The sequence below is a fragment of the Chaetodon auriga genome, chromosome 21 (genome assembly GCF_051107435.1).
Source record: "Chaetodon auriga isolate fChaAug3 chromosome 21, fChaAug3.hap1, whole genome shotgun sequence".
Taxonomy (NCBI): domain Eukaryota; kingdom Metazoa; phylum Chordata; class Actinopteri; order Chaetodontiformes; family Chaetodontidae; genus Chaetodon; species Chaetodon auriga.
The window spans coordinates 4,870,322-4,890,918 of record NC_135094.1 but is presented as its reverse complement, the minus strand read 5'-3'; the positions used below and the strand labels follow the sequence as shown (position 1 = coordinate 4,890,918).

General features: G+C 42.0%; 1 protein-coding gene across 1 annotated transcript; it reads right to left on the bottom strand.

The window, feature by feature from the left end:
* Positions 1-1,435: 1,435 nt before the first annotated feature.
* gad2 (glutamate decarboxylase 2) lies at positions 1,436-19,964 on the bottom strand. The gene is made up of 16 exons (XM_076761027.1): positions 19,018-19,964; positions 18,659-18,721; positions 18,364-18,510; positions 17,446-17,679; positions 16,037-16,127; positions 15,058-15,170; positions 14,410-14,525; positions 13,975-14,054; positions 12,985-13,039; positions 12,728-12,844; positions 11,262-11,326; positions 11,098-11,176; positions 10,820-10,969; positions 10,252-10,359; positions 8,173-8,262; positions 1,436-5,373 (listed from the first exon to the last, which is right to left on the bottom strand). The coding sequence occupies exons 1-16, from the start codon at positions 19,091-19,093 to the stop codon at positions 5,200-5,202; spliced, it is 1,758 nt and encodes a 585-aa protein (XP_076617142.1). The 5' UTR covers positions 19,094-19,964; the 3' UTR covers positions 1,436-5,199.
* Between the last annotated feature and the right edge of the window lie 633 nt (positions 19,965-20,597).

Here is a 20,597-nt window from a genome sequence, read left to right as displayed (position 1 = left end):
TGTAAAAATAACAGCTCACTCAGACAATAACGGAAAATCATTTTCATTTGCCAAAAATTCCAGCCACATTTGCAGTACATGCCTATTCTGAGGCGAGGTAAAAATACACTCCCTGTTGCTCCCTCATGACTAAATTGTGGGGTAGCAGTGCCATCTAGGGCGACGACAGCAACCTACCAGGGATCATGCTCACAAAACTATCACATTTTTCACAGCAGTGACAGGAGAAGCACAAGTTTTTTACAGCTGTGATGCTCATATCACTATTATCATTTTGATATTTTGTGTGGGAGAGATGTTCGAATCATAGTTGATGCTGTTTATTTGACTGCATGCTTTGCTTTTCTGTGAACCATACTGTTATTTCCCCTTCAATGAAATGTGTATTAGAAATAGACTATCGCTTGTACATAATCAGCAATTCTGTTTAAGGTGATTTATTTAATCTTGTAAACTTCACAAAGACACTGTAGAAGTACTGATTTTGACAGGTTGTTATATTTGCATGTAATTATAGATTTGCTGCATTTCCTGAGCTCAGTTTGAACACAGGATCTAGATCTGTAGACCATGATAACAAACTCAGCCCATGTGCTTCTGCCTTCATTATATTAGAGAGGTACTGGTGTGTTGTTACATAAACAGGACCAACGCTGTACTGGCACCGCTGACACATCCTTACCTTGTAGTGCCGTGAAAGTGCCACTTTTCATGTCCCATTTTTGCAGTTCAAGGAGTTTCTCACCAGTTTATATAACAGTTGAAACTCTTCTGTTCACGTAACATGGTGCTTTTGGTATGACGCACAACAGAAGTTAGCTTTGGAAATGTTACTGTAACCAGGTGAAAAAATATTATACTGAAATCACACCGTCTGAAGAATGTACTGATTACACCTTCAAGTGCACCAGTGAAAATCAGGAGTCACGAGCATTCAAAACACAGTTGCATTATAGTTGTATTATATTACCAAAGTGTTGGAAATATACTTAAATATACTGAAAATCAAGTGCAATAAAAGTTTAATTTGCTTTGCTTAAGCATGCTGATGGTGTATTGCAAAGGACTTGAAAATAAGTATTCTTTCCATAAGTACACTTTATCACTATTAAAAGTATTTGTAATTTAGTGCACTTTTTAAAAGTACACTTACAATGGAGTACGCTTTTTGTAAGTACTTTGAAAAACCACTTTAAGTATTGCAGAATTACTATTTGAATTTTTAATACCTTTTAGTTGAAATTCATGATGTCTAGTCAGAAGTACAGTTTTCTAAAAGTGTCAAACATATCTTAAATTCAGCACAAAAAGGGAAAGTGCACATGTCATGACTTTTCTGTACTTTAACTTATATTTCTAATACACTACAGTATACTACTGTTTGACCTGGGTATGCATGGCAGAGGATGAAAGACGAGAAAAGGAGATTCCAAAGTCTTTGTTTTGACAATATTTATTTATATTTTGCCAATAGTAACATATAGTTCAGGACAAATGAATGTTTGAGAGAAGCTAGCACATCAGTTTGCGGAATACATGATTCAAAATTGCACCATATTTAGTGAAAATGAACCTCGCTCTGAGCACTAGGGATTTTAATTGGTCTCCTAAACAAACGACGTGTCCTGTAAACCAAAAAAACAAAACAAAAAAAAAAACAGGGTCTATTCTTTTCTGTGGTGAAGGCTAACAACACTTGCACTGGACAAGCATTTGGACAATCAAATCTAAATCCTGTTCCTCGCACATCCCGCAGAGTCGAGGTGAAACGACCTCAGAGACGGCGACGCTATGGCACCATGACACGAGTCAACATACCGCCTCAGACGCACAAACAGAACGACAGCGGGTAGCCAAGAAACGAGAGAGGAAAGCGCGAGGATACGTTGTCACTGCTACCAGAGGGCGAAGCGGAAGAGAAAGAGAGAAAAAGGTGGTTACAGGTGCAGAGCAGAGAAGAGCTTTCAGAGACATGCTGAGGGACTACACATATAGATATAATACTCTATGTTCTGAGCTGCGACAGTCTTCAAGCAGAAGAGAAAGACAGAGGATAGAGATAGATCAAGCGCGGAGAAGAGTACAATGCTAGGCCAGGTTAGCATGCTTGCGGCACGGAGAAACTTTACAGGAAGCCCAAGACACAGAGATCACATGTAAAGGCTAGAGCGACAGTGCACTAATCTACAGGCTAAGCTATACATCGGACACTAAAGCTAATTACAGGAGCTACACGTACTGTATATATGTATATAAATAGGTATATATATATCAAACAAGCTGGATAGGCAAGGCATTGCATGCACGTGCAAAGGAAGCAAGTCTAGCAGCAGCAGCAAGAGAAAGAAAATGTCTGGCTTTCCAGGACTACCACAGTGAGATTCCTTTGTCGCTGTATTAAATCTGATGTTGTCTGTGTCACAGTGTGTGTGCCAGTTTTAATCTGGGAAAAGAACAGAATCAGGACCAAAGCATCGAAACGCTGTTTCAAACTCTCTGTCGGGACGTGAGGCAGTCAAACAAGAAGCTTCATAATTTCTACAAACTGCAAACGAACGAAACGCTTTCATTTCCAACAGACCCTTGATTCATGACACATTCAGACCAAAGAGCTTAAGTTACATTTTTGAGTAATTTCTTTTTTAACATCAACTTATGAACAACCATTGGACATTGCACGTTATTAGGTCATGTGTATACTCTAAAGTGCACAACCTCCCCTTCAGAGGGAAACTAGACAATACTGGCAAATTTATACTAAGGCAACACAGTTACAAACACACTAAGGTACACGTTGGCACATACTGTCAAGTATCACTTGTGCACAAAAAACACCGTGCTTCAGAGTCAAAATGGCTTTGCATATTCATTTAAAATCCAAACACCGGAGTCTCGGAGTCAGACTCGGAAGTATTTCAAGGTGAAATCTGTCGGTTTCTTTAAAGCCAGTCCCTGAAACACATTTTCTTTGAAATAGCTAGAAGAGTCACAAACCAAGTCAAGTATCTGACATACGTACACACAAGAAAAAGCCTTTTGGACTAACAGGATGAAAATACAGGTAATCTATATCGGAGATAGAGAAAATATGAATAACTTTACCTCACAAATAGTCTCTGGTTATATGTCTTATATACACTTATGTATACACAAAGATATGTACTTAGGACATCTTGAAATACTATTTACAATCTATGATCAAAAGTGATTGTACACTGACCATGTTGAGCAAATTGTGCTTTTCTAACTTGTTCTAATGAAAATGCTACAGAACCTCTGCTCGTTAAATCAGGGTTCACATCCCATCAACTAACCTGCCTACAATAAGCGTGTTTTTTGTTAGTTTTTTTTTTTTTTTTTTTGCTAACTACTGCGCGCAGTAGGAAACGTGATTATCCTTAACTATTGTACACTTGAATTCACTGTTTCTTTTGACTTTTGCAGGGTATTTAGATTGGACCCATACTTGAATATTGCTTGTGAATGAATAAAGAAGAAATCTCAGTTGCAATGCAAAGGGATATTCGTCCTCCCTCAATGATTTAGTGCAAGTGATGTCAGGTATACAGTAGCTGCAAATCTGGTGAAGTTCCCATATTTGGACAAGACACCATTATTGCATCTTTCCCAGTTTCTTAAGATCCTCCATTTTTCGCTCATCCAAACCCACCGCTGACAAAAAGCCTCTCTCATTACTGTACTGTGGACGAGAGGTTTGCATCAAAGTTATAATCCTGAAAATTTCACACTGATTCAAAAATGACCATGAGCAATGCTGGTCTGCGAGAGATTTTGGAGAAGTGGGCACAGTCGGTACTGCAGGTCATGTGATGCCCAAAGAAGCATCCATCAGAGGACCATGGGGCGAGAATCTGCTTGTCCCTTTACAAGCAAAGATTAGCTAACGATGCAGGGCTCGTTGATGTCGCTCTTCAGTGCGGCTAATTAGCATTTTATGAAAACCAATTGACATCCAGGCTTTGGTGGCCCTTGTGGGTCTCGGCACCACTTTGCCCAGTTGGTAATCCTGCCTCGCTTTCAAGACACAATCATTACCAAAAAAAACAACTATTTTTTTTGGCACACCAGAAACAGACGTCATGCTTCATATTATCAGAATTTGCAAATTCCTTATGGTGAAGACGGAGTCCGCCACTAACAATTAAAATTAATATAAACAGAAGCAATTAAAGGCAAATGTTGACCATCAATTGCAGTAAAAATGGGGTTTGAAATAAAGAAAATCTTAAGGATTATAACTTTACCTCTGAAGTGTTGGTTATTCCCATTATAGATCATCATTATAGGATGTAAAGCACATTCAGCACAGCTAAATATACAGCCTGGTTGGACATGGTTCCAAATGCGATATGTGCATGTGGCTGGTGATGTCAAACAAAATGGGGTTAACCCTAACCCTTTACCGCCTTAAATACACTAGAAAGACATGTGTGTAGAAAGAGTAGAAAGTGTTAGACGGAATAAGCAACATTAAATTAGCATCATAAGCTGTCAAACACTGAAGTGATGCGTGATAAACCAATGTCTTGGTAAATGCTTTGACTTTGCTGTTGTGTCAGTCTGATGGAAATCCTGTCCTTGCCTTGTTTTGTACATATTTCCAGTGGTTGGGATACTTATTTAACATGTGCTGGTACTGCTATCCATCACCCGTCAAGACAATAACATTGTCCAGGATCACTGCTTGAAGTACTATGTGCAGATGTAGAGGCAGTTGATTAAGCTGAGGTAAGGTGAAGTGCTTTTTTTTGTTTTGTTTTAAACCAGAAGTTTAAAATGTAAAGTTACGATAGAACACAACCACGTTTGGCACTTAACAACATACTCGGCAAATGAGAAATGATTCAAAAATAAAGTCTTCCTCATCCACCTATTGCACAAGCGTTTCATATCACAAAAAGTACATATAAAGTTACATCACTTACACTACTCCGGGATCTACTACACTATAGGAAAGGCAGACAGAAGCACTTTTACATGGCTTTGGACCAATTCAGTCCACGGCAAAGCTACAATACATAATATATGGATATATCTGTGTATCTTTTTTCTCAAATATACTCTTAAATATCTGACTTTGGAGGAAAGAGAGAGGAAAGAAAAAGTTCACCAGTACATTCACGACAAACAATTCATCCGTCAAGGGGAAAAGTGGAGGAGGATCTGCGGAGATGAGTCTTATAGATCTTGGCCGAGTCGTTCAATCTCCTCAATAAGAAAGTCGATGTCCTCGAAGGTAGCAGCCGGATTTGAGATCACCATGCGGAAAAAGTTGACCTTGTCCCCCTGTGGCTGGTAGCCGACCATGGTTGTCCCGTACTCCATCATCCTGGCCTTTATCACCGGAGCCACCTGAAAGATCCAATAAACACAGCATGATGAATATTTCTTCAGAGAAAATCCTTCACTGTACACACACTGTTTCACTTTTTGAAACATGCTTATTCAATTAGTCGTCGAGAGCATCGGAGCTCTTAAGATCGTAAATGTCAGTTTAGTTTGTTTTTCCTTCTAAAATAAATGTGGAAAACTTCTATTATGTCAGATCTCTGTGTTTCTTTTTTGTTTTCTTTCTCAGCAGCTAAACAAGTTTCCTCCTCAGACTCCTCAGATCCAGGTCCGTGTAGTTCATTATCTCCCAGCAGTCTGACAGCTAAATCTGACACCGGCAGGGTTCACCACAACACCCTGACTGCTGCTGCCGCCGAGTTGAGAGGTTATCTCCGAGAGTAAAGCAGTGACAGTCATTTATTTTGTGCTCTGCTGGGTCTCGATGGCGGTGTGGATTCTGTGCTGTGATGAGCTGTGGCAGATTCAATTACAAGTTTGAAACTCACACCAACACCAACCTATTATGAGACTTTACTGAGGAAAAACATATCAAGAAATGTGTCTGAAGTATCATTTCAGGGAGTGCCTGCCATTTTTATAAATATTATAGGACCTGTCAAAAAAAAGACAGAGAAATTACCATTCTTGGGGCAGTTTTGTGATCCATACTGCCTTACAGAAGTGAAGTTAAGAAATAATCATTTGAAGTTTTCAGGCTGGGTAGCAAATAAGGAAGTTTGCAATTCTATCATTTTATGTCTTTTTAGGCTGATTATGAAGTTCCCATCTGTCAAGTACTGTTAAGAAATCAGTATAATAAATCAACTCAATTTCATCCATTTAAGTATGTATATTAAAGGCAGCATAACCACCAAATCACATGAAGACACTAAAGAAGCTAAGTGTCCGCTAAGCTAGCTAGCTTTAGCAGGAGTTTGGCTGTTTTCTTCTCCACTGATTTAGCTGCTGCCTTTTCTAATAATGTGGAAGAACAAACTGAATACGTGTCAGTTCATCAAAATGAATGACCGTCAGTGACTAAACTTAGCTTTAGCTTTAGCAAAGGCTAGCCGCAGCAAGCACTCGCAAACTAGCTGTCACTCGCAAGCTCGCTTTCACTTGATTTAGACCTCTTACGTTAGCTGTTAGCTGTCCACGGCTGAGGGTGCAGTAAGGGCTATGTGGTGACAGCTAAAGTACAGATAAGCTTTGGCTTAGTTTGGGGGTCTGTTTTGTCGTTACTGCAAATTTAAAAAGCTGTGGTTTGACTTTTTTTTTTTATACAGTAAAACAGATGTCAGAAAGTCAGATAGGCTGCTGTAGAGGTTACTGTACCTCAGTTTTGACCCACTATATGTAGATGCTTACTTCACCCATTGTGGGGCAGCATAATCAATTTAAGGACGGGATCCATAATTCGAGGCGACAGTTGCTGCAGTTACAGCTTAAGGGCTTAAGTTAACCGTGACTCATATGCAGTACCCTGGAGGTCCAACATAATACAGTAAAATTTCAATAAATCTGGAGGCATTAAGTTGAAAAATTAAAACAGACTTCCAAAACTCCTCAAGCAAACACAGCTGGCTCCGGTTTGACTTCTACCACTACAGGCATGGAAAGTACATTTACTCATCTACTGTACTACGAATTTGAGGTACTTACTTGTACTTGCATCTCCAATTTATTCCCCTTTTCAGCTACTACTACATTTTAGAGGGAAATATTGTAGTTTTTACTTCACTACATTTATTTAATTGCCTGCTATTGTTACTTTGATTGTACATACAAAATATATAGTCAACATTAAATATGATGCATTGTTAAAGATTGAAAGCCTCAGAAACATGTTGCACATGATATTAACACGCATGTACAAATTATTACCTTGTGTATAAGATAACAAAAGCAAGAAATAATCATCTTTTGGGGGCTTGAAGGCTCCATAAATTAACACTTTGAAAACATTGTGTGGACTTTACTTGTCACAGAGTATTTTTACACTGTGGTATTTCTGCTTTTATTTGAATAAGGGATCTGCAGACCTCTTCCACCATTGGATTTACAGTATATACAGACTGCCGTGCTGCGGCTTGTACTGCCACTCTCATCACATAATCAATCATTCCGTCTAAATCTGTTGCAGGTGTCCCGCTGCAGTTGGCAGGCCTGCACTTTCTGTAAAATAATCAGTTGCCGCAGATTTCCGTCAAATCAGTCTTTTGACAGTTTTCCAGTCATTAAGTGGAAACTGAGGAAAGCTCCTTCAGCTCAGACTTTCCCTTAACGAGCTAATCGGGCAGCATTACGTCATATCCCTCAATCTTAGTGTCAGAGTGCGTGGAAAAGAGCGAGCGGGCCAAACAGTTTCAGTGAGGCATATCTGCGGTGTTTTTTCAATCAAACTAAAGGAAATCTCAGCAGTTGATGTGCTATGACAAACGTGGCGCTGATTTATGGCGGATGAGGGAAGCGAGAGCTCTTTGTATGGCTGGCACGTACACCATCTGTTTGTCCTAATTGTCAATTAGTAGACCCCTGCTGCTGTGAGATCCTCTGAATGGCCGCCACTTTAGCTAACTGAATAGCCTCACTCCCACTGAGTCAGGCCTTTGATACCCGTCTTCTGCGAGGACGTTTACAAAATACACTAAGTACATAAGTATTTTACATTTTTTTTAAATACTGAGTACGAGTGGACGACCATGTTGTCCGTGTGACCATGTGATGGTCGAGCTGGATAGGAACGACAGGCTTGCAGGGCAAATGAAAGGTGTGTTTTCGTAGGTATAACACTCAGGCTTCTTATCTGCTCTCACTCACCTTATGCAGGTGTTTCTTCCTCTCCTCTTTGTCCTCCATGTAGCGGATCCCAGGAGGGAGGTACCAGAAGCAGACGTTGGTGTGCTGAGGCTGTGGGAACACACGGAGTTGACAAGAGACGAGAGGAATGAGCTGCAACAGTCGTGCGAAGGCAAAACACGCTCACTTAGAGCAGGGAAATAATTCAACGTTACCGACTGTCAGTGGAGTGCTTCGTGTTGTTATTGTTCTTGTTGAAATTAAAGCCACTGTGTGACGGATTTGAAAATTTCTAGTCTTTGGCACCCCTGAAGTGGTCGTATTACAATCACCAGAATTGTCTCATTTTCCTGCAAATCAAGTAAGCTATCATATAACTTTGTGACTTTAGTGACTTAGCGATTAAAGACACTTAAAAGTATATTAGCTGTACATTTAAAGCTGCTCTAATCAATATAGTTAGATTAACAATTAATCAAATAACTATGTGTAATGTGAAAGGAAATGCTCAAAGTAGTAAACACACAGAGAATTATTACTCTCAGATTATTGGAGCGTTTTTGCACCTTTCAGCTCATTGTTTTGGTTCTGTGGCCTGAAGCTTTTTGATTCAGTCTCGCCTCTCTCATCACCATCATTTTAGCAAGCAGCTTTTTCCAGCTAAAAAAAAAAAAGCTTTCATAAACCCACTGTACACTTCCTGCCTAGCAGTTCACGTGCAGCCGCTATAGACAGACTGACACAGACAAAGTTAGCATCAAGCAAGTAAATCCGGTGGAGGATTTAGCATCCTGTTAATGTGATGTCAGATTGAGCTGCACAGCTTGTTCATCTGCCCTCAAGTAGCCAATAAATTAATACATTAATTTAAAAATAATAATTAATGAAGGTTTGGGCCATCAGAATCATTTAGGAGATGCTAGAATTATGTGAACCTCCACATCACGTAGTGGCTTAAATGGTTTTAAGCACATTGGAATTAAAAACTAACATTAGCACGAAGCTTTTTTCCTCATGTAATACATCAGTTAATGACAGTTAATTCATATTAACATCAATTTAATTATATTATGATATACAGCAATATTAGAAAAGTCTGATTATTGATATATTAATTTCAAACATTCCATCCAGTCATATGCACATGCAGCCAAACACCACACAAAACTACAACTGCATCCATATACTGCACATACACACACATGAACCAGTCATCCTTGCCTGAAATCCAACCGAGACCTCAAAATAAAAAGCGGTGAAAGTAGCTGTAGCCCATCCATTTCACCAAGCCCGAGCAGATTCTGTTCAGCTCAAAAAGGAAATCCATTAGGCGTTTCCAGCATTAGAGAGGTATCCTGCCTCCTTCTCAGATACTCTATCTGTTTGAAAGCCCCACACAGCTCTATTTTTTGGGATATGAAGCCCCGCCGGAGCAGCCGGCCCTTCCTGCCTGCATGCGAAAAGCATTCATTACCAACAGCTGACTAGCCATGCACACCAGCCTCATTTATACAGCCGGGCTGCCTCGGCGGTAGTATATTCAACATCAGATTGATGTAATGGCTCAATGGGAGGCACAGACAAGTGAACACCTGGGCCGATGCCCAGAGGACTTGGCTTTTTCCCATCACCCTCTGGGTTATGATGCTCTTAGCCTTTTGTGGTTCAGCAGGAAAACAATAAGCCTTGGAACATTAAAGAGCTTTCACTATAAATGACTCCGGGTGTCCAAGCACTGCTTTTATAAAAGACTTTTTAGCTTAATAACCCCATCATACCCGCGTATGTTTGCGCTGTTGCAGCTTTGCTCGGTTGAGGATATTTCAGACCCCATGCTATTCACATGCATATGAGCAATTACAGGCCGTTACGCTATTCATTAAACATAATAGCAGCACATTATACTGGCAGCTAGAGGTAAAAATGGCATTCATCCAACACAAAGCCAGAGCACACAGCGTGCCAATCAAGTCACCCATAATGACACTGAATACACTGAGGTAAAAGAAGCAATGCGGGCTAATGTTAGCTACTTTTCTCTGATTATATGGCAGTGGATGAATTATGCCTGCGGAGAGAGTAAGCTGAATGCGGACATACTTTGCCATCAAAGACCATCTCGTATCCTTCTCTGTCTTTGATCTTGTTGTAGAGGTACTCTGACAGCTCCAAGCACTTGTCAATCTGAGCCTCGAACCCAATGGTGCCCTGCCAAAGGAAACATTGTTAGTTTAAAACGTTTATTTAGACGACAGAATAATTTGTGATTATTGTAAAACTTCAGGTATTTGGGCAACTGTGGAAATAAGAAAATGCAGGCACAAATGAGGACAGAAAATGTCCAAAAACGTGCATTTAATTCAGTTTCTTTACACTAATACATCTGTAGTGTTACTCAAAGGAAGTATGAGAACATCTACTGGAGCCTAAATATTCAAGACTTGAATAGAAGACAACATAAGGGATTGATTTATGGCAGTTTGACTCCAGTCAAGTTTTCCATATTGTTTCCTGTGAATCGTTTTGGTTAAAAAACATCCCTGAAACCATCATCCACGATGTCTTTCACCACAAAACCCAACTACCTTCACAAAATCAGCCCCTGTTCCAAAGAACTGCATGAATAATATGAGCAGGAGGGCTCGTTTCCCTGTTAGCGCCTCCTCACCTTTGCTCTCCACATGAGCCACAGCTTGAAGATGTCCACGTGGCGTCCACACTGCAGCGCTTTGTCTCCGGTGTCGTAGGACAGGTCGTAGTGTTTGTCCTGCTGGAACAGGTAGCAGGCGTGCATCTGGTTGCAGTTCTGCATCAGACCCTGTGAAACCAAATTTACAATATTTAGAGTCAGCGGTAGAAATAAAGTTTTCTTATTATCATAAGAGAGCAAAAGGAAGTTTTCACGCTGTGCGACACTGAGATTTGGTTGGATGGGATGAGACGTACCTCCTCTCTGACCAGCAGGGCCGAACACTGCAGAGGCACCGACATCATCTTGTGTGGGTTCCATGTTACTGAGTTGGCCCTGAAATGAACAAAACAGCCGCCATGCATCATGAGCTCGTCAGCTCTTGTTAGTTTGTGTTCGAGTCCAAAAAAACGTCACTTGCCTCTCAACTCCGTCCAGCTTCCACCTGTGTCTCCGGGACATGAGGAGACTTCCTCCCCACGCACCCTGACAGGACACACAGAGGACATGTGACACTGTAACTTCTCGTCTCACATCTAAGTCCAACATTTTATTTAAGGGACATTGATTTTATGGACTACTCAGCCTGCAGTTGTATGAAGTGTTCTGCTGCTCAGGAGGAGCTCGAGTTTGACAGATGTGATGTGCATTTACCAGATGTGGAGGATCTGACAGCAGATAATATCAATTGTGGGAAATGTAGGATCCAGGGTTTTTAGAGCTTTGCTGCCTACTAGGGAGTGAAAGTCAGGATGTATCAGCTGCACTGCCTTTCACAAAAGTGAATCAGAGTCAACTTGCTTCGAAACTTTCTTTTAACTTGCACACATTTTTCTAAATGTTCCTCCTGTGGCTGAATAGCTGTAGCGGATCACTCGTCTCACAGGGATGCAAACCAAAATCTCTTTTTCTCTGGAGCTGAAACAATTAGTTGATTAATAGATTAGCTGATTGAGAGAAAAATAATTGGCAGCTATTTTGTTAATTATTCATTGAAATAATTTTTCAAGCAAACATTATCTAGTTCCAGCTTCTTGGGAAATTGCAGTGGGCATTTCTGACTATTTTCTGATAAACCAGACAATTAATCAAGAAAATAATTGGCAAATCAGTCGTTAATGAAACTGATTGTGGATTGCTGCACTATGGTCTAATTTCTTCATTTGAAAGAAGCTTTTCTACCTTCAGAGGAAGAAATTGTGAGGAGAAATGCTTTATCCTTTGTTACAAGTAAAGGTACTGATGATTGGCCATCTTTAAACATAGGGCCTGAGTATGTGTCTGTATCTCAGAGACTTGTGTGGATGTTTTTGTGAATATTTCCTGATTTCCCATCCTCGTCATGTTCACTACTGAGAGTTCAAAAGTGCCACCAAACACACTTATTTCTGCTGCATCCACCAAAGCAAACACTCCACCACCCACAGCTGGATGTTTTTCCCATCTCTCGCCAGTTGAGGGATGATAGATAAGGCCATTTATGTCTCTTAATAGAGGTGTCCCCCTGTCAGGACTAAATCACCTTCATTAATAGATAGAGTTCCTTCAGTGAGAGGGCCCATGATGGCAAAGTCAGAGGAGAAGATGATTTACAGCCTCTGTTCCAGTTTTTCTAATCCCCAGTGTAAGATAGGAAATGGCTGGCTCCTATCTGGGTCAACCGCAAGCAGTTAGAGGCGAGACAGACATAATAGATTTGTCAAACTCACTGGTGAGCTCTGTATTTTCATGCATTCCTTCTCTAAAAATCCCCACTGTGGATGGATATTGTGCATCACTCATGTTATCGGTATAGCAGTGTTTTGAAAGAGGCAGCAGGAGCTGCTGCGGCAGATTTGAGTCAGCGGCCTTCAGATTTCATGCAAAAGCTCAATTTGTGTTACTCACATCCACGTGCATCCAGATGTTGTACTTTTTGCAGATGTCAGAAATGGCGATGAGAGGGTCAAAGGCTCCGTACACCGTTGTTCCAGCTGTTGCGCTGACAAAGAAAGGTACAAAACCCTGCAAAGGCACAAACGAAGAACGACCATACAGCAAAGCAGCTACAGATACAGCAAGGCCAATATGTTTCCAAAGTTTTCCCTCATCTTCGTATCTGTCTGCAGGATTTAGAACTTTGTTATAAATGGGTATCACATTACCTTCTGCTTGGCCTCCACTATTCTCCTCTCAAGGTCAGCTGGGATCATTTTACCACTGCAAAGGAAAAAACAAGCTTTAGCTGCTTCTTGAGTTGTTTGTGAATTCTTCACTGGTGGAAAAAGTATTCAGATGATTCACTTTTATGAAAGCACCGACTCAAAAATGTGAAAATACGACATTACAAGTCTTGCATTACAGATCCTACTTAAAGGTTCAGTGTGAAGGATTTGGTGGCATCTAGAGGTCAGATTGCAGAATGCGACCAAGCAAATACTCCTCAAAACGTACAGTGGATGCAAAAAACAAGAGAAAAGTGAAAGGTGCTCTCTGGAGCCAGTGTTTGATTTGTCCACTCTGGGCTACTGTAGAAACATGGCGGAGTCCACTGAAGAGGACCCACACTCATATTCAATATTCATCCTACTCACTGGACCTTGAAATGTCATCAACAAAATGTCTTTAAAGCATCGACGTTAAAGTTCATTCTGGAAAAAAATGGCTCCTGTGTTTGATATATTACTGTGCACGGATGCATCAGTGCAGCATTTTACTGCAGCAGTCGTTCGGGATGGAGCTAGCTTAAAGTGGTTCCCAACCTCGGGGTCGGGCCCCTCCAAAGGGTCACAAAAATCTGAGCGGTTGTGAGATGATAAATGGGAAAGTTTGAAACTACTGCTTTGAGCTTTAATTTAGAAGCTTCTCACACGTCACTGTCAACACAAATAGCTGCACATGGTCAGTTTCTTTGTGTATATTGTTTATTATTTCTTTAATATTTCTGCACTACTTATCTTATTGTTCACACCAATAAAGCTGATTCTGATTCTGATGTTGTTTTAGGTTAAAACAAGTGGAGTAAAAGTACAGTATTCTCCTCTGAAATGAAGGTAGCAGAAAATGGACATACTAAATTAGAGTACCTCAAAGGTGAAAGATACTTAGTGACTTTCTACCACAGGAACTTATACTTTGACTTTTTGATATTTTACCTTTCATCTGCTTTGATGCAGATCACACTTTCAGTCCCGATGCCAAGAGCTGCTGCACCTTTTTTGATTGAAAAATGGCTCTAAAAGATAACAGAAATGAAAGAGATGGTGTTTAACTGACTGCACAGCAGATCACAGGAAGGAGGGAGAAAAGCTGGAAATATGAATATATATGATGCTGAAAGGTTAGCGTGTTATTTAATGGCTTTCTCCCCTCACAGCATCTTTGAAAAGCCCTTTAAAGACGAAGGAGGTGACACACTACGTGACAGGCACATCAGTCACCTCGTGTCCTTCTGACACTTTTAAAACACACATCAAACCACAGCTCATGTGCAAAACAGTGTGATTTAAAGAAAATGTGATCACTGCTCATCATTTGAACCAATAAGACACATGTGGACAGTGAGGCTGAAGTGAAACATAAAGGCCTACGTGTTCGGATGTGAAGGCCACCAGTCTGGGAACAGATGACATTCCTTTCTCCTTCACTTCAGGGAACATCTTGAAGCGGGCCAGCAGCATGGCATACATGTTAGAAATAGCACCACCTAGAGGACGGAGAGGGCAGCGCAGTGTCAGTGCACATGACAGCCTCATGGAGTCTCGTGGGAGTGATGGAGGGCCTCAAACTGACACAAAGCGTAACAGAGTTAGAAAATGTCGGGTTTAAACTAATGAAACAACAACAAAAAAGTTTGTTTACAGCGTATCAAGAGCACATCCAGCATCCAAAACCACAGGCCACAGTGTCAGAGCCAATCACGGTCTTTGTCAGGAAGTTTTCCAATGAGTCAAACACAAATGCATGGGAGAAATTAAAGATTGGAGGGCGGCGGGGGTGGAGGGGGGTGGGCTTCAGTTAGAAAATGAAAATGATTTTATGGTAATTAGCTTTGAAGCGAGTTCCATTTATATCATCAGAATGCAAATTGACACATTACAGCACAGCGCGCGCGCGCGCGCGCACACACACACACACACACACACACACACACACACACACACACACACACACACAGGCAGTTCCATTCTCGGTGAGGCAGAGGGGTGGTGGGCTTTGGCGTCGCCTCGCGCACGTACCAGGTGAGAAGATGCCATCCCCGCGCCCGTCCGGCCAGCCAATGATGTCCCTCATCTTCTTCAGGGTGACGTACTCCAGCAGCACGAAGACAGGCGCCACCTCATAGGTGAACCTGCGTGACACGAGGGGCATCATCACGTGGCGCAGGTTGCGCACAATGTGCCAAAACTCATCACCGAAAAACAACCAGGTAACGGACTATTTTTCCTCCGCGGTTTGGCTGTTTCAGAACACACTGAGGCATGAAATCTGGCTCTTCGTAGGGTGAAACACTAAAGAACTCATGAGGGGTGAAAAACGAAATTTTGTGTGATAAAGATGTTGGATAATTATTGCTTTTACAGGTTTCGGCTTTATTTCTGAAGCAGCAAGATGATCTTAATTTGCAGTGATGCTTTGGAACAAAATGTACCAGCATCCACATGAAATGAACTGTTCTCTGGATTTTTTCCTCCACATCCCAGAATACGTTTCATAGACTGAAATGTGCTCTTTGTTGCACAGCAGTCTCGCATATTCATCAAGCTTGATGCACTGAAGAGTACCATATTTCTCTGTTCGCACATGATGCATTTGCTGCAGACGTTTGGAGAAGCCCAGCGTCGACAGCAGCCTTCCTTTGTGGCGCCAGGGCTCACTCCTGCAGAGTTTATCAACCCAAAAACACACACGCGCGCCAAAATTAGCTTCAGATTAGTCTGAATTTAATTTCGGAGCTCATTTTCTCCCCTTGAATCCCCGTGGGGATCGGAGGTGAGGGGGAGGGATAAAAGGCGGAGGTGGGAGGGGTGCAAAGGGGGAGTGAAGTGGGGAGAGGGGGGGGTCTGCCTTTCATTTCACCCTTTTCATTTTCAGTGATTGAGTGAAAAAAAAAACTGCTATCAGCCGGTGCAGACGCACGCGGATGGACCGGAAATGGAATTCATTGTCATTATCAGCATTTAAAATCACGACGAAGCGCAGAGGCCGCGTACTCACATGTTGGTGTTGGCGGTGGATGTCAGCCAATCGGCTGCCAGTCCGACCATGTCTAATCCTGTGGAGAGCTGATTGAAGTACCTGGGGTGGGCTGAACGGAGAGAGGAGAGGAGAAGGCTGTGAGGTGGCTGCAATTTCAACATTTCATCCGCCGTCAGGAGAACTCAGACACGCTGTTTGTGCTGAGCTGGTGCAGAAAAGCGCAGAATCTGTCATCTTCTAAATGCTCTAATTGAGGGTTACACATGCTGCTGCAGGGGCGTTTTAAATCATCTTGAGAAATAATGAAAACATTTGGTGCTGCGCGCGTAATGGAGGCGTTTTGGGTATAAAAACACCCAAATGGAGTTTTTCCACCTTTGTTTTCTACCACAGACTCCATCACACACTTCCACAATGATGATGTCCCCCCCCCCCCCCAAAAAAGGTCGGATTTGTTATGAGCGCTTGAATTTTCCCTGATTTCATATTACAAACACATTTAGTTTAACCAAAAAAAACTCAGCATTTATAAACAGAATATAAACATTTCCTGTAATAAATGTCTTCTAACACATTATAACAGCTTTTTTTGGGCTGATAAGTTTGGATGACGCTGCGCAGACAAGGAATGACAATATAGCAAAAGACATTCAATAATATTAAATATGTCTTCATGGAGGAATAATAAACGAATACTGTACATTAATAAACACTTAAAATGTCCTTACATGTGCTTACAGCTGCACTACAGTGTGTTATAAACCAGTTATCACATGCGTGTAAACTGATGTGAAGGAGGTTCAAGCAAAGATCTCCAAAAAGCAGACGTGTATTTGTTTTTCTGTGGCTGTAAATCCGTCTCGCGGGTGTCACTCAGGACAGAATAATGACTTTGGCCTGTGAATCCTGTTATTAGCCTATTATCTCCCACTTGGTGAACCAGATTTACTGCGTCACTGCATTTATCGGTCTGGTGGACAGGAGGAGGAAAACGAGGACATCTTTTATCTGTTTTATTTTATTTTATTTGGTTTGATTTTTCTGGTCTGCTTTTAAAGCATTCACCTAAAAATCTCCTAAATTTGCTGACTTGTATAATAATAATAATAATCATAATAATAATTACTGTCTTTCTAACAGGCTACATTTTATCATCTCTTATGTGTTTTAGGATTTTCTGTGTTATAATACATATTAATATAATCTGGCACTTGCTCTGGCTCCTTATATGTTTCAGTAAGATTATTTCTTTTAATCTTATTTGTTATTTTTTAAGATTATTAAATTTCAGGACCGAAATTAGGCCCACACACATACGGAAAAAGCGAGGAATATTTCCTGACGTGCCAAGCTGAATTTGTTTTCCTCGTATTTTGAAAGGTTAGAAATAAGCAGGTTATTAATCTGACGTTCAAGGTGAGGCCTACCTGTCTTGATGGCGTATTTGAGAGTCGCGCGACAGCTGATCAGGATGTCGTCCAGGGTCGCCGGCTCGTCCTGCAGCTCCCAGTTGTTCATCTGAAGCAGCTCGTTTGGATAATGAAAATCAATCACTTTCGTTTCCCGGTCGAAAGACTCCACGATGTAGGCCAGCAAAATATCCACAACCTCCTGCAGGAAGGTCATTGTTTTGGTGTCACCGTCCATGGCAGGTAACAGGTCTGCAAAGAAAAAACCCCAAAACATTCTGTCATTGATGCTTGTGGGATGTGGAAGGATGAATCTGTGCAGGCCTTTACACTGGGAGCACACGTGGATTTTTACTGTGAAATTACTTCCTTTAGGCCCATAATAATAATCATAAATCTCATTTAATTATGTTTACAGGTTTAAAAACTGAAGTTTATGTTTTCTGTCACGTTCAACAGCTCAAAAGCTCAGATTGGGCTGAAGGTGACCTCTCCACAAATAGTCCAGCACTGCAAATAATGCTCAACAGAACTCACTGAACGCTGCAGATGTTAAATCTACACGTAAAGATGCAGATGCTGATTTTTTTGATCCGTGTTGTGTCATTTGTTTTCAGTGAATTTTTCATGTCATTTAATGACGGTGGGAACAAAGAATAACAGCGGATCATCTCTTAGAAGGTCAATAAAAATGGTATTTAAATGAAGATTATTGATTTAAGAAAGTCGAGTTGCAAAAATTCAAACGCAATGAATTCATATATTTGGAGTTTTTCTGCTATTTTAAAAAAGAGTGACGGCGTTTGCATTACAAAAACACCGAATTTCGGTATTTTTACACTGAATAAATGAACAGAATCCAAAGCAAGGCCGAGCTGTGACTCGATGAGAGGCAGACAGCTTCACAAATCCAGCTTTACAGCATTGCTTGTGTACCTGTTGAATAGAGGTCGGAGAAGACCACAGCAGCTTTGGTGCAGTTGCAGGATTTGTTGCAGCCGCAGGTGCCTGCAGCCTCCCTCTGTGGCGGCTGCTTGGCGGCCGGATCGGCGGGTTTCTCCACTTCCCCGACATTGAGCAGCGCTTTTGGACACCACAGAACAGCCAGTGAGATATTTTTATTACCCCGCCGACAAGGCTGTAAATATAATGATGGAAATAACGGGGCGCGTTGCTCGCTCCCCACCCGCCCGCCCACCCCCCACACTCCCTCCGCTGTGAACCAACATACCATATAATTTCGATCCAATTCCTCCGGAAAATTTCTGGGCCGCCGCTTGGCACCAAGCCCTGGCTGGAAGAGAGAAGGGATAAATCAAATAAGGAGCTTCGGGTCCAACTTTAACATAGCCCAAACAAAAGAAGCGCCATGCAAGTTGTGGCAAAACGAGCCCTTAGATAAAATTCTTGCATCCTGCAGGGTGAAAGAAGGAAAAAGGAGAAGGTGTGAAAAGCAGATGTGTCGACTATAAACACAGCAGGCCTGCTTGGTTGGAGCACCAAATGCGGCGCACTGGTTTGAGACAATGCGCTGGAATCAGTGCTGCGCCCGGTCCGTCAGAGCCGGTTTGAAGACAAAAAGCCACTCACGCGTACTGGGGCTCTGACTGCCGGCGTTGGCCCCCGCATTATCTCCGCCAAGAGACCAGAAACCGTGTGATGCCATTGTTGCCGGTAGTTAGGAGCTGCAGGAGACACGGAGACCGACGGAGCCCATCCACCCGGAGCTGTTCAAAGCTGATGTGGTGCTGAATCTGACCAGACCTCTCCGACTGCCGGCAAGCCAGCCGCGCATCCGAGAGACGCTTTATGCTGCAAGAAAGCCCCTAGAAATTTAAACGTAAGGGTGGGTGGGGGGGAAAGAAGCACACAAGGCGTCCACGGTGCTCTTTCTGCAGGCGTCCACAGGTGCACGATGGATAGAAGCAGCGTGATCCCACAGAAATCCGCAAACACCTCACTGACTTCACTCAGTCACTTCATTGGGAATGCGGCGCAGGAGGAAGTTGGGGCGCGGTGAAATGTCTTTCCTTGGATGGAAATTTGCTGAATTTCCAAATAAAAAAAAAATCAAATCAAACAAAAGCTAAAAAGTGAAGAAATGTGGTTTCAGGAAGCAGCTGTAAGCCGCAGCTGCTGGTAAATACGCAGCGCAGAAGCCATGCCTAATTGCATCTAACCTAAATTTCACGTCACCACAGAAATCCCATCGTGATTCACTTCAAGTCATGACGAGCAGCGCTGCGTCGTGCGTCGTGACTCCATACATCCCCGACACTCGGTCCCCTGCGTGCTGAACCCACCGTCCGTACAGACACTGAATGCCAGCTAATTCATCCGCCCAGCAGCTGCGGGTCTACTTCTCAGAGACCGGCGGCTCTAATTGCCTGCCTCCGGTGGAGGGAACGCTTGGTTCAAACACGCAAAGTGCGCGCGGGTCCCTCCTCTCTCCTCTCAGCATTGGGGCTCGTTACTCCTAAAGTATTTACCTGGATACCCGTTACTTCCTCACCTGCTGTAGTTGTTTCAAGGAAAGTATTTTCCACGGCTCCTTTTCTGTTGCACCTTTGCGCATTTGGGTCTTTTTTGCACATATCCGGGCCAGGAACGCATGTTTGATATCCAATGTTTTATAAATGAAAATGAAGCCCTCAGATTTGCTAATTATTAAAAATACACATTTTAACGGTATCACAGCCTATTTTCCACGCGTTACAAAGTAGAACATAGCAATCAAACACTGTCACGTCCTGCGCTGTTATCTGATCGTTTATCGAGCAAACGGACCCTGAAGGCATCCAAAGGAGCCTGAACCACGTCTCTTATGATTTATGAAAGCAATCGCCAACAACCATTTAAGGCCCAAAAAAGACTGATTAAAATAATAATAGCACCTTCATATTTGTGTGTGGAGTCACAGAAAGTCTCCACAGAAGCCTTTTAGTGATTTCTTTTAATTGTTTTAGTTTTAGATTCTGTCTGATCAATTTTTTTATTATTTGTAATAACAACATTTTTCCTTCTTTCTATATGATCCATTCATTGTGTATATACCTGCTCATCCTCTGCAGCTGAACTCCAGTTGTTTCCTCCTTGCTGTCTGTGTTTTGTCTGGATATTTTTTTAGGTGGCTTTTAGTGGCAGTGTGTGCAGTCAGCATGTCGCTGGGG